At 46.4% G+C, this 15,000-nt stretch overlaps 1 protein-coding gene across 2 annotated transcripts in view; it reads left to right on the top strand.

Moving 5' to 3' along the window:
* Nucleotides 1-471: 471 nt before the first annotated feature.
* kirrel1b (kirre like nephrin family adhesion molecule 1b) overlaps nucleotides 472-15,000 on the top strand; it is a 58,080-nt gene continuing 43,551 nt past the window's right edge. For both annotated transcript variants that reach the window (XM_035528433.1, XM_035528434.1), the window contains exon 1: nucleotides 472-824. In XM_035528433.1, coding sequence (XP_035384326.1) covers nucleotides 773-824 — 52 coding nt within the window. In that variant the 5' untranslated portion in view covers nucleotides 472-772. The remainder of the gene's footprint in view (nucleotides 825-15,000) is intronic.

Consider the following 15,000-nt stretch of genomic DNA (forward strand, 5'->3'; position numbering starts at 1 on the left):
TCAGTTGTTAACTTCAAATAAACATGCATATTTGGGTTAACCTAATTTTTGTTGTTGTTGTTGTTGTTGATGATGATGATGATAATCTTTCTCTCTTTTCCTGAGAAAAAGGTATCATTAGGAAACTGCGTCTTTGTGCTGATTTTGCAGGTTATTCTAAATTCCAGATAAACTCAGTTCGTTCTCCAGTTTCTTAATATCAACGCTGGCTGTAGATACAATAGCTACTCTAGGCAGCACCGTCCTTCACACATAGGCACGTCGTTTCCAGTAAACGTTAAGCATATTTATCGCTCATATTCCTGCTCTGACATTGAGAGGCACCAAAGGACGGCATGCAGTACCGCGCGCCGCCACTAGCGAGTTGACGGCGCTGTTACCTTTCGGAATAATGGAAAACTGCGTGAGAGAAAGAGACAGAGAGAGAGACAGTGAAAGAGAGAGGGAGAGAGAGAGAGAGAGAGAGAGAGAGAGAGAGAGAGAGAGAGAATATGCTCTGAGGAATTGTCTCGTTAATGAAGGAAAGGAACGAAACCGCGAGCACGCGAGCGACCGAAGCATAGGAGACTGCACGCGACACGTACAATGTGTAGAACGAGACGCGGCAGAATGGAACATCTGGCACGAGCAGCAGTGTGACGAGCTGGAGGATCCAACGTTACGGTCCCGGAGAGCCGCGTCTGACCCGATGAACTGATTCATTGATGCTTTCTCCACCAGCGGTGGAACGGACGCGTGCGACTGCACGGATTTGCACGCACGCCACTCAACCATGGCTTGGGTTTGGATATTAACTTTGGCCATCGGTATTAACGTGAACAAAGGTAAGAGACCCACGTGAGATCCCCTTTTCACGTCATACATAACATGTTTGCTGGCGTCCAAAATAACGCTTATTTCTGTCCTTTTTCTGTTTGTTTGTCATTAACACTCCTGGATTAAATTATGTTACGATCTTTTTCAGGCTGTAGCCATCCAACTATCATTCAGGCTATTATTTAGCTCAGACATAGTGTGTGTGTGTGTGTGTGTGTGTGTGTGTGTGTGTGTGTGTGTGTGTGTGTGTGTGACAGAGAGAACTTGTGCCCTGGCATATTATGACCTTTAATTCTATTCTGAATTCAAAGTGTAATCCGTTAATGAGAGTCTGTTTTAGATCCGCATTCCTAATGTCTTCCTCCGTTAATACACAGAGGATGAAGCACTGGGCGCGTTTGTGCGCGCTCGTCTCCAGCCACACCAGCGCGCGAAGCCCCCGTGACTCCGGGGGTAAAAGAGTCTCGTGCCGACTCACTGGGTCCCGCGCACGATTGTGCTTCGCGCGTGGTGGCCGAGGATCACGCCACCTCGAGCGCGGACTCGTGACAGTGATTTTACGAGTGAACACGTAGCAGGGGCGGCAGTCGCAGCTGCCTACGAGCTCTCGCGCCTCTGCGTTCGCGTGCAGTCGTCACGTCTCGTGTTGCACACCTTGCAGCTGGAGGAGCGCGGGACGCTATTGTACGCCGTCAGTGCGCAAACACGGTTTCCCCCCTACGGTGTGAGTAAGATGACGGCGCGTCAGATAACGCACGAATATCAGCCCCGTGCATGAGGTCCGCCTTTGTTTGCGAGTGTCGGAATGCCGTTCGCCTCGCCAAACGGAGCGTGTAGCGGCGGACAGGAAGCCGGGGCCGTAACAAAGGAGCACTTGTTGGGCGGAGGACGTCTGCTGGTTCTTTATTTCACGCGCCTTAATGAAATGTTCCGGTGAGCGAGCGCACCTCTGTGAACATGTGTGACACGACTGCACCTGTTTACTACGACCGTTCCTCCCTCGAGCAGTGTCTTTGTGTCATCTGTGGGTAACAGTGCACCAGGCGTTTGCTAAGATCCTGATCCGCACACATACACACATTACAACACACATTGTGTTGATCTTGCATGGAATATCTCTTCCAAGAACATCACTAGAGATTGCTGGAGCACACAGAAGGTGTGATATTCCATGACCCACATTTGTGCCTCAGTAAATTGGAGAGTTTGAGGAGGTCCTGAGAAGGCTGAAGACAGAGTAAAAGACAGAGTAAAAATAGAGTAAAAATAGATTAGGTTCAAGCTTGTTTATAGAGCAGGTTCTACCGGCACCTCCCACAAAGGACAAGGAGGTGAGGTGAAGAGATTAGGAGTCAGATAGACCAACGTGTAATCTGACCCACGTCTGTTCTGACCCACGTCATCTGACCCACGTCTGTTCTGACCACATCTAATCTGACCCATGTCTGTTCTGACCACGTCTAATCTGACCCACGTCTGTTCTGACCACGTCTAATCTGACCCACGTCTAATCTGACCCACATCTGTTCTGACCACGTGTGTTCTGACCGCGTCTAATATGACCCACGTTTAATCTGACCCACATCTGTTCTGACCATGTCTAATCTGACCCATGTCTAATCTGACCCACGTCTGTTCTGACCACGTCTAATATGACCCACGTCTGATCTGACCACGTCTGTTCTGACCCACATCTAATCTGACCCACGTCTGTTCTGACCATGTCTAATCTGACCCACGTCTGTTCTGACCACGTCTAATATGACCCTCGTCTGATCTGACCACGTCTGTTCTGACCCACATCTAATCTGACCCACGTCTGTTCTGAGCATGTCTAATCTGACCCACGTCTGTTCTGACCACGTCTAATATGACCCATGTCTAATCTGACCCACGTCTGTTCTGACCACGTCTGTTCTGACCCACGTCTGTTCTGACCACGTCTAATCTGACCCACGTCTGTTCTGACCATGTCTAATCTGACCCACGTCTGTTCTGACCACGTCTAATATGACACACATCTAATATTACCCACGTCTGTTCTGACCACGTCTGTTCTGACCACATCTGTTCTGACCACGTCTAATCTGACCCACGTCTGTTCTGACCACGTCTAATATGACCCACGTCTAATCTGACCCACGTCTGTTCTGACCACGTCTGTTCTGACCTACATCTAATCTGACCCACGTCTGTTCTGACCATGTCTAATCTGACCCACGTCTAATATGACCCACGTCTATTCTGACCACGTCTAATATGACCCACGTCTGATCTGACCACGTCTGTTCTGACCCACATCTAATCTGACCCACATCTGTTCTGACCACGTCTAATATGACCCACGTCTAATCTGACCCATGTCTGTTCTGACCACGTCTAATATGACCCACGTCTAATCTGACCCACGTCTGTTCTGACCACGTCTAATATGACCCACGTCTGTTCTGACCACGTCTAATATGACCCACGTCTAATGTGACCCACATCTGTTCTGACCACGTCTAATATGACCCACGTCTAATATGACCCACGTCTGTTCTGACCATGTCTAATATGACCCATGTCTAATCTGACCCACGTCTGTTCTGACCACGTCTAATATGACCCACGTCTGTTCTGACCACGTCTAATATGACCCACGTCTGTTCTGACCACGTCTAATATGACCCACATCTAATGTGACCCACATCTGTTCTGACCACGTCTAATATGACCCATGTCTAATCTGACCCACGTCTGTTCTGACCACGTCTAATATGACCCACGTCTGTTCTGACCATGTCTAATCTGACCCACATCTAATCCGACCCACATCTGTTCTGACCACGTCTAATCTGACTGGTGTGTATATTCAGTGTTTTCTGGGGATTCGTCTCAGCGTTTGGCTAACTGACTGTTCTCTGTAGAACTGTCTGTATAGTAAAAAAGTGAGAGAATGTGAGACAGATGGCGTAGGAGGGATGGAGAGAGAGAGAGAGAGAGAGAGAGAGAGAGTAGTTGAAAGGAGGGGAATTCTGTGCCATGGAAGGAGTCAAATAGTTTGTGTAATGACGGACTGGGAGTGAGAGGAGCGTGAGGAAATGAGACACACCAGGATGGAGGGATGAGCAGACAGAGAGGAACAGCAGACGGCTGCTGAACAAGTGTGTCTGAGGCAGAGATGGCGTGATGGGCAGAGGGAGGAGAGGAGGGTGGGAAAACATTGCTTTCTTTTCATTAGTGCGCTGTTATTCTTTCATCTCTTCCTCTGTGGCCTGCAACGTAAGCACTGTTGTTTTAGCTCCGCCCACCAGCTCAAACGGGTCCAAATATACCAACTGGAACATGTCCGTGGCCATGAACTGGAATGGTTCAACATGCAGGTTGTGTAGTACCTTATGCCCAGTGCATTTACCAGTTACCGTGATAACACACTGATATTTTAACAGGGTTTGGAGTTTGAGGACCTGCAGAATAGCCAGTAATAACCTTTGTGTGTGTGTGTGTGTGTGTGTGTGTGTGTGTGTGTGTGCACTTGTGCGTGCGTGCTTGTGTGTGTGAGGACTATGTTTACATAAAAAATGGGACTCTATGATAGAAAGTAAGAATAAATCTAGATTATGTATGAGAGAATCTAGATTACGTATGAGAGACTCTATATTATGTATGACAGAATATAGATTATGAGAGAATCTAGATTGCGTGTGGGAGAATCTAGATTATGTATGAGAGAATCTAGATTGCGTGTGGGAGAATCTAGATTATGTATGAGAGAATCTAGATTGCGTGTAAGAGAATATAGATTATGTGTGGGAGAATCTAGATTGCGTGTGAGAGAATCTAGATTATGTATGAGAGAATCTAGATTGCGTGTGGGAGAATCTAGATTATGTATGAGAGAATCTAGATTGCGTGTAAGAGAATATAGATTATGTGTGGGAGAATCTAGATTGCGTGTGAGAGAATCTAGATTATGCATGAGAGAATCTAGATTGCATGAGAGAAGTTCAAGTTCAAAGAGGTTTTATTGTCATTTCAGATATATACAAGTACACAACAAAAACGAGACAATGTTCCTCCAGGACCATGGTGCAACACAAAACAACAGTGCAACAGACAACATGCTACACAAGTGCAAACAGTCCAATATAGTGCAAAAATGTCATTAAATAAACATTAAGTAAACAATAATAAATACAGAACAGGACAAATACAAAATGAGTAGACATTGCAATTATTTAGTGCAGTACACAGTACTGGGCATATGTAAAGTGAGTTGTGCATAGGAGTCAGTGACATGCTACCCTGAACATATCAGTCAGCAATAGCAGCCAGAACAGTTCAGAGTACAGTGCTGGTTTAGTACAGTAATCTAGCAGCAAGTAGGATAATGTGCAAGACTGCAACAGGAGTGCATAGTTTATTTGTGTGGGGTTTGACTTCAGCACTAGTCCGATGCAAAACAATGTGTGAGTGTGTATATGGATATATATGTATGTATGTATTGTGTGTGTGTGTGTGTGTGTGTGTGACTGTGTATAAGCATGTGTGTATGTGTGTGTGTATAAAAGTGCCCATGTTTGGAATCTGAATTGGAATTGGAGTTAGCCAGAGAATCTAGATTTTGTATGGGAGAATCTAGATTATGTATGAGAGAATCTAGGTTATGTATGGAAGAATCTAGATTTTGTATGGGAGAATCTAGATTATGTATGGGAGAATCTAGATTATGTATGAGAGAATCTAGATTATGTATGAGAGAATCTAGGTTATGTATGGAAGAATCTAGATTTTGTATGGGAGAATCTAGATTATGTATGAGAGAATCTAGATTATGTATGAGAGAATCTAGATTATGTATGGAAGAATCTAGATTTTGTATGGGAGAATCTAGATTATGTATGAGAGAATCTAGATTATGTATGAGAGAATCTAGGTTATGTATGGAAGAATCTAGATTTTGTATGGGAGAATCTAGATTATGTATGAGAGAATCTAGATTATGTATGAGAGAATCTAGGTTATGTATGGAAGAATCTAGATTTTGTATGGGAGAATCTAGATTATGTATGAGAGAATCTAGATTATGTATGAGAGAATCTAGATTATGTATGGGAGAAGCTTGTGTTTTAGGAGCCTGTAAAGGCATAGCTGCACTATGGTAACCAGGCGTAACTGGTGTAAATGGCTCCCAGACACCGGGTGTTAAAGCCTTACTGGGATTTTAGACAACTTTCACACTGGGTGGAATGGAATGTCCCTGCTGAGCTGGTGAGAGAAATCTGTGTTACAGCTGTCTGGTGTAGAAAGTTGTCTGGAGTGAAGCGGTGAGGTGAGATGTGAAAGAGAAAAAGTGACACTGGTAAAGCTGCCATGTTTACTGGATGAGCTGTGATGTTCAGGAACGCGGCTAGAGAACAGCTCACCTCAGGAGATAATGACTCTACACTGAGTTCACTGAGAGAGAGAGAGAGAGAGAGAGAGAGAGAGAGAGAGAGAGAGAGAGAGAGAGAAAGAGAGAGGGAGAGAGAGAGAGAGAGGGAGAGAGAGAGAGAGAGAGAGAGAGAGAGAGAGAGAGAGAGGGAGGGAGAGAGAGAGAGAGGGAGAGAGAGAGGGAGAGAGAGAGAGAGAGAGAGGGAGAGAGAGAGAGGGAGAGATAGAGAGAGATAGAGAGGGAGAGAGAGAGAGAGAGAGAGAGAGGGAGAGAGAGAGAGAGAGAGAGAGAGAGTGAGTGAGAGGAGGGAATTAGAACATAAAAAATATAACACACCCCAAATTTAAAACACACGTCTAAAGTTCAAGTTTTCAACCTCAAGCAAAAACCCAAAGCAGTCAGGTATGTGTAGGGGTCAACAGAGGTCACAACCACCAGACAGTCGGGCTGGATACACACACTCTTTGAAGGATTCGATCTGAGTCATGAATAGAGTGTGCATGTGTGTTTACTCTTTACTCTTTATGCAATATGTGTGTTTGTTTTTTTGTTTTTTTGTTTTTTGTGTGTGTGTGTGTTTGTGTGTGTGTGTGTTTGTGTGTGTAATGTCTATATGTATGTAATGTGTATATGTGCATGTGTGGGTATGTGTATGTAATGCTTTGTTGATCTGTGTGGATCTCTTCATAGGATGATAATATAGATTCCTGAATTGTGAATTATTATTATTATTATTATTAGTTTTATTTGTTGAACCCCTTTCAAGGACTCAAAGATGCTTTACAGAAAAAGAAACGTGATTAGCAATATTAGGAAAAACTGTCAGAAAAAAATACTGTCAAAAAACCAAACCAGTAAAAAACAATAAAACCAACACTAAGTAGAAAACCACAGAGTGAACAACTGAGTTTTGAGTTGTGATATAAAACAGGAAACACTACACCTGCCAGTCATACAGTGACGAGGCATGACAAAGGAGGTCTGAATCTGCGTGAGCTGGAGATGAGGAAACCAGTAGCTCTCCAAGGTAGAGAGGAGCAGGTCCATAACGTGGTTTGGATGTGATGAGAATTCTGAACTGCATACGTGTTGTAACTGGAAGCCAGTGAGGCTTCGGAGAGGAGACTGGTCATACATGAGTGAGTTTAATATTGAAGTCACAAAGTAATGAAAACATGAACCAGTCTCTCAGTATCATGAACGCTGAGATAAACACAGCATTGAGCGATACGATGGTGGTAGAAGACAAATCTGTGACTGAACAGAAAGTGTGGGGTGACAGACAAACACGAGCAGTAGTGGAGGGAGTTCCTGTGAACGTATCTAGGTCAGGGGTCACAGTCTCAGCCAGAAAAGTCTTACACCCTATCAGCATGACCTCTGCTGTGTCAGCGTTCAACTGCAGAAAATGTGATAATGTGTAGGTTTAAAGTTCTGTAAAGGTTTTAGTAGGTTTGTGGGTAGGAAAAGGGCGGTACTTGAGTAGTGACATAGATCTTTGAATCACTTATGTAGAAGACCAACATTACAGGTTATAGATCCAAGGGGTAGCGTATAGATAGAAATAAAAGGGGACCTACAGCAGGACCTTGAGGCACACCGTGATAAACTGCAATAGTGTGAGGTTTTAATTTACCAACAGAACTGAAGTGCTGCGGCAGTGACGTGGACACCCAAGTAAGAGCCGAGACACAATAGTAAAATGTTACTGTTCTCGAATGTAGCAGGACGGTTTAAAATGAGTAGAATGTTAATGAGAGCAGTATGTGCAGGGTGGAGATCATGAGCGTCCCGTAAAGAGCCATTCTGTACTGTGATGCATGTGCGCCTGTCGTTGTGAAGTTACTATCTTTTCTAATACCTCAGCAAAGAGGGGCAGATTAGAGACGGGTTGGAATTGCCAAGGTCAGTGGTATCAAGGGTGGGTTTTGAAGAATTGGAGGAACTTGGAGGAACAGTGGCAGTTTTCAAAGTGTGCAGACCTTCAAGTTCGGTTTATTCGTCACATACATAGTCATACACAGTATAACACGCAGTGAAATGGTGGAGAGTGCTCTGTCCAAACTGAGGAAGAGAACCAGGGGTGCATAGAGAAATATATATATATGCAGATAAATATATATATTCTATGTATGTACAAAATATATTAACAATGTATGTACAATATATGTATATTATGATTATATACACAATGTACAATGTATATGGTTGAGTATATATATGCACAATCTACAGAATGTACAGATCCATTTTTGTATAATACCATATCTACAGTTGTTGTAACAGGTTAATTGAGTATAAATCTAAATCTATGTATACAGATGTACAGATATACAGTCATGTTACGTGGTGGTGGTGGTGGTCCCCACAGTTTATCAGTTTCCCTGATTCAGGGCCCGAATGGCCTGTGGGAAGAAGCTCCTCTTCAGCCTCTCTGTCTTGGCCTTCAGGGAGCGGAAGCGCCTCCCTGACCTCAACAGAGAGAAGAGTCTATTGTTGGGATGGGTGGGGTCCTTCACAGTTTTCCTGGCCTTGGTTTGGCACCGCTTGTAGTAGGTGGTCTGCAGGTCAGGAAGTTCCGAGTGAGTGATGCGCTCTGCTGAACGCACTACCCTTTGGAGTGCTTGTCTGTCCTGCTTGGTGCTATTCCCAAACCAGACTGTGATGTTCCCCGTGAGGATGCTCTCGATAGTGCAGGTGTAGAAGTTCCGCAGTACCTTGGAGGGCAGTCTGAAGTCCCTTAGGCGTCTGAGGTGGTAAAGACGCTGACGAGCCTTCTTTGCCAGGGAGCTGGTATGGTGGGACCAGGACAGGTCCTGCGAGATGTGAACACCAAGGTACCTGAAACTATCTACTCTCTCCACCGTGGTTCCACTGATCCTCACAGGTTGGTAGTGCCGCTCCTGCTTCTTGCTGCAATCCACGATCAGCTCCTTTGTCTTACTGACGTTTAGGAGGAGATTATTTTCCTGGCACCAGTTTTCCAGGTGTTTAATCTCCTCCAGGTAGGCCCTCTCGTCGTTGTCCGAGATCAGACCCACGACAACGGTGTCGTCAGCAAACTTGACAATGATGTTAGAGCTGGAAGTGGCTGTGCAGTCGTAGGTGTACAGTGAGTAGAGCAGGGGGCTTAGGACACAACCCTGAGGAGCTCCAGTGCTGAGGGTGAGGGTGGATGAGGCGCAGTTGCCCACCCGTACTGATTGTGGTCTGTCTGTTAGGAAGTTGGAGATCCAGTCGCACAGGGATGTATGCAGTCCTAGATCTCCCAACTTAGTAGTGAGTAGGGAGGGAATGATAATGTTAAATGCTGAACTGTAGTCGACAAATAGCATTTTAACATAATTTCCCCTCCCTTCGTCCAGTTGAGTCAGTGTAGTGTGGAGCATCGTCAGTGGAGCGGTTGTGGCGGTATGCAAATTGCAGTGTGTCCATGGAGGCTGGCAGTGAAGATGTGATGAAGTCTCTGACTAGCTTTTCAAAGCACTTCATCACGACTGAAGTGAGGGCGACAGGGCGGTAGTCATTGAGGTCGGAGGGTCGAGGTTTCTTCGGGACGTGGACGATGGTGGACCACTTGAAGCTGGACGGGATGATACCGAGCGTCAGGGAGAGATTGAAGATGTCGGTGAATACCGGGGCTAGCTGATCTGCGCAGGCTTTGACCTTCAGCGGAGACTAGAGAGCTGCGTTCTGCGTTCTGAAGACAGGAGTACAGGACAGGAAGATGAGCTTTAAGACGTGATTAAGGGGCCGGATGTACAGAGGAAGCTGATGGATTCCTGTATATCCAGGATGAGTGAGAGTACATCCGAGGAAGGAAACAGCTGCAGTGTCAGTGCAGGCTGACGGAGGCTAAACAGCGGAGGGAGATGGAGGCTCTGGGCACATAGAAAGAACTGAAGAAAACCTTCAAAGGCGTCTGATGGGGAAGAAGATGAGGATGAAGATGGAGATGAAGATGGAGATGAGGATGAAGATGGAGATGAAGATGAGGATGAAGATGGAGGTGAGGATGAAGATGAGGATGAAGATGGAGATGAAGATGGGGGATGAAGATGGAGATGAAGATGGGGGATGAAGATGAGGATGAAGATGGGGATGAAGATGAGGATTGAGATGGGGATGGAGATGAAGATGGAGATGAGGATGAAGATGAGGATGAAGATGAAGATGGGGATGAACAAGTTTGCTGACTGTTTTGAAATGTGTGTTGGGTTTGTTTACATCAGGAATGGTTGTGCATGGTGAGGTGGATGTGTGTAGGGTGTGTATGGTGTAGGGTGTGTGTTGGGTGTGGTGTGTGTTACATGTGTGTGGTGTGGTGTGTGTATGGTGTCTCAGTGGTTCAGGTCCTGGACTAGTAATCAGAAGGTTGTGCATGGTAAGGTGGATGTGTGTAGGGTGTGTATGGTGTAGGGGGTGTGTTTGGTGTGGTGTGTGTATGTGTGATGTGGTGTGTGTATGGTGTAGGGTGTGTGGTGTGTGTTACATGTGTGTGGTGTGGTGTGTGTATGGTGTCTCAGTGGTTCAGGTACTGGACTAGTAATCAGAAGGTTGTGCATTGTGAGATGGATGTGTGTAGGGTGTGGGTGTGTGTTTGTGTGTATGTGTGGTGTCTCAGTGGTTCAGATACTGGACTAGTAATCAGAAGGTTACCAGTTGAAGTTCCACCACTGCTGGATTTCCACTGTTGGGCCCCTGAACAAAACCCTTAACCCTCATTTACTCAAGTTGAGTTCAATCAGAATTGTAAGTCACTTTGGATATCAGATCAGATAAATGCTATAAAAATGCTATAAAAGTATCAGATAAATGCTATAAATGTAAGATGTGAACTGTGAGGCTGGTTGTTTTGTCTACGTGTTCCAGATGTCTGCTGGTGGCGTTGGTGTCTCTGAGCTCGGGGGGGGGGCTGTATGTGTGGAGGGAAGGGCACTGGATATCAGGGGAGCAAACACATTCAAAGTGAGAAATGTCTCTTAAAGCTGGAAACTAAATGTTACAGCAGGAAGAAACAGATGATGAAGTCCGATATGAGAGTTTTCATGCATTGTTTTGGCACTGGAGCATCAAACCTAAATTCGATGATCTTGTGATTAGACACCACCGACATAAAACCTGAAGGATGAGTGATGTTGCGCCAGTAGTGCAGACATCGTCATGAAAGTGTTTGTGCGTGTGAGAGGGAAAATCACAACAGTCCAGAAGTTCTGCCATCCCAGAGCAGTGTGGAGAACTCATATGAACATTTAGCTCTGCAAGCGGCAGGACTTTAGGACAGATGGGAAATGCTGAAGCAAGTTCACTACACTGTGACTTAGGTGGTCTGTAGATCAATAACTACAGAAGTGCTAAGAAACCTAGTAGCTAGAAATTCAAACCTAATGTCTAGAAAACTGACACTAGAAACAGACTAATCCTTGAAGTGTTCCCTAGGTTTAGAGAGGCATTTGTACCCAGAAGGAGAAGTTCAGTCCCTTGAAGTTCAGTGGTGGTGGTGGTTGGGTGGTGTTCAGTTGTTTGGTTGCTGCCAGGTTTCACAGATGAAAAGAATGTCCAAGTCATTAATTAAAGGACTGAACCAAACCGGCTTGTTTGTGAGTGATTGGTTTTCACGCTGACGGTGTGGTTAGCTAGAGATCTTTCGCTCTGTTGGCTGAATGTAAGAGGGCGGCTGAGCAAGTTCCAGAGTGACGTGGTGATCACAGTCATCAACAGGTAGAGCTCCTGTCTGGGTCCATGTGTTTACCAGGATGAAGCCAGTTTCTGCTCAGAGGTGAGGACCAGCAGCACTGAAACAGAGTCTTGTCTGGAGAGGACAGGAGGCACTGTGACTGGCGGTCCTGAAGCCCGTGCAGGCGGTGCTAACGTTAGCTAACATAGCTAACACAGGCAGTGCTTGTAACACTGTTGGCAGGACAGTCAGAATCTGAAAACTGGCAAAGCTAGTGAGGACGAGGTCACTTCTTCTGTTGCCGTTAGCGACTGGTGTGGACCTGTGCACTGACGTTCTCTCTGGCGTGCCAAGCGGTGCAGGCCGGTGTGTTGTGTGCATAGCCTGCGGCTGGTCAGATCTGTAAAAGTGCAGCAGTCCCGTGACAACAGTCATCGCTCACATGCACCAACAGGTAAGTAGAACACAGGTGTTCACCATCCCTGCAAAGACACACACACACACACACACACAGAAATACACATTCATGCACACAAACATACATGCATTCACGCGCACACACACACACACACACAGAAATACACATTCATGCAGACAAACATACATGCATTCACGCACACACACACACACACACACACACACACACACGCACGCACACACACACACACACAGGAAGGGGGACATCTACAGGTCTACAGTGATATCTTTTGCTTTGTCATCTGCATGCAGTCTAATGAAATGATTCATTTGTCTCAGTGGTTTCTCTAATCTCTCAGTCCCTTCACCACGCAGTGTGTAGTGTACGTGGGCTAATGGTGGCTAGGTGGTGTTTAGTAGGGTGGTGGTGGCGGTGTTGGTTGGGTGGTGTTTACTGGGGTGGTGTTGGTTGGGTGGTGTGTAATGGCGTAATAGTGGTTGGGTGGTGTTTAGTAGGGTGGTGGTCGTTGGGTGGTGTTTAGTAGGGTGGTGGCAGTTGCGTGGTGTTTAGTAGGGTGATAGTGGTAATTATCAATTTTTGCTTATTTTTTCCCCCCACTCTTCCATATTTAATTTTTATATATATATATATATATATATATATATATATATATATATATATATATATATATATATATATATATATATATATATATATATATATATAGTTTTAAATACATCTGTTTCTATAGCAACAGTTTAAGCAGAGGTTTTTGAGGGAGGGAGATATGGGGAGAAGTGGGGGGAGCACAGCAGAGAGGGTTGCCATAGCAACGGATCAGCGAAGGACGGCTGGATTGGGTGGCATCGCATAGAAATGCAGGAGTGGTTTAAAAATGGGGACAGCAGACTGCTGGATGTCCTCACACTACGTCCTCCCACTACAGTCTGAGAAACACAGCCACACTACGGTCTGAGACACACAGCCACACTACGGTCTGAGACACACAGCCACACTACGGTCTGAGACACACAGTCACACTATGGTCTGAGAAACACAGCCGGTCTGAGAAACACTACGGTCTGAGACACACAGCCACACTATGGTCTGAGACACACAGCCACACTACGGTCTGAGACACACAGCCACACTACGGTCTGAGAAACACAGCCACACTACGGTCTGAGACACACAGCCACACTACGGTCTGAGACACACAGCCACACTACGGTCTGAGACACACAGCCACACTACGGTCTGAGACACACAGCCACACTACGGTCTGAGACACACAGCCACACTACGGTCTGAGAAACAGCCACACTACGGTCTGAGACACACAGCCACACTATGGTCTGAGACACACAGCCACACTATGGTCTAAGACAGTCACACTACGGTGTGAGACACACAGCCACACTACGGTCTGAGACAGTCACACTACGGTCTGAGACACACAGCCACACTACGGTCTGAGACACACAGTCACACTACGGTCTGAGACAGTCACACTACGGTCTGAGACAGTCACACTACGATCTGAGACACACAGTCACACTACGATCTGAGACACACAGTCACACTACGGTCTGAGACACACAGTCACACTACGGTCTAAGACAGCCACACTACGGTCTGAGAAACACAGCCAAACTACGGTCTGAGACACACAGCCACACTACGGTCTGAGACACACAGCCACACTACGGTCTGAGAAACAGCCACACTACGGTCTGAGACACACAGCCACACTATGGTCTGAGACACACAGCCACACTACGGTCTAAGACAGTCACACTACGGTCTGAGACACACAGCCACACTACGGTCTGAGACAGTCACACTACGGTCTGAGACACACAGCCACACTACGGTCTGAGACACACAGTCACACTACGGTCTGAGACACACAGTCACACTACGGTCTAAGACAGCCACACTATGGTCTGAGAAACACAGCCACACTACGGTCTGAGACAGTCACACTACGGTCTGAGACACACAGCCACACTACGGTCTGAGACACAGTCACACTACGGTCTGAGACAGTCACACTACGGTCTGAGACAGTCACACTACGGTCTGAGACACACAGTCACACTACGGTCTGAGATCCTGATCCAGCTCAGTCCAGCACTACCAATGGCATGTATCAGGCGTCGGGTGTGGACTACATGCAGGGATGAGAGGGGTGGGAATTTGCGCGGACAGCGCTCACTGGTGCGCTGAGTCAGGTCATTGGGCCAAGGGCCGATTCCTGGAGCCTGGATACCAAACGCTGCCTGGCTGGGCCCATTACCTGTGACACCAGATCCTGAAGAATTCTTCCTTGGGTTTCGCGGATGAGAGATCGGCGCAGAAGCTCCGAATGCTTAGCCTGCTCCAAGCGCTACGTTAAGCTTCACACTCCCTTTGTGAACCAGCTGTCTCATAAACACCACGAGGAAGAGCGGCCAGACGACTCTCTCCTCATCCTCGGGAACAAGCCCTTTAAAGCTGAGAGAGGGCTCACAGCAGCGCTGGGTGCCCTGCGTAGCTGGGACAGGGTCACACCTGTTATTAACAACTTATGAAACAAAGGCGGGTCCTTCTTCTGCCTTGCCGATATAAAGCAGAACCAGTCTCCAAAAAGCCCCTACTTCCAAAACCCCTCCCTCAAAGCCCCTCCCTCTA

Source organism: Electrophorus electricus, chromosome 7 (assembly GCF_013358815.1).
Source record: "Electrophorus electricus isolate fEleEle1 chromosome 7, fEleEle1.pri, whole genome shotgun sequence".
NCBI lineage: Eukaryota > Metazoa > Chordata > Actinopteri > Gymnotiformes > Gymnotidae > Electrophorus > Electrophorus electricus.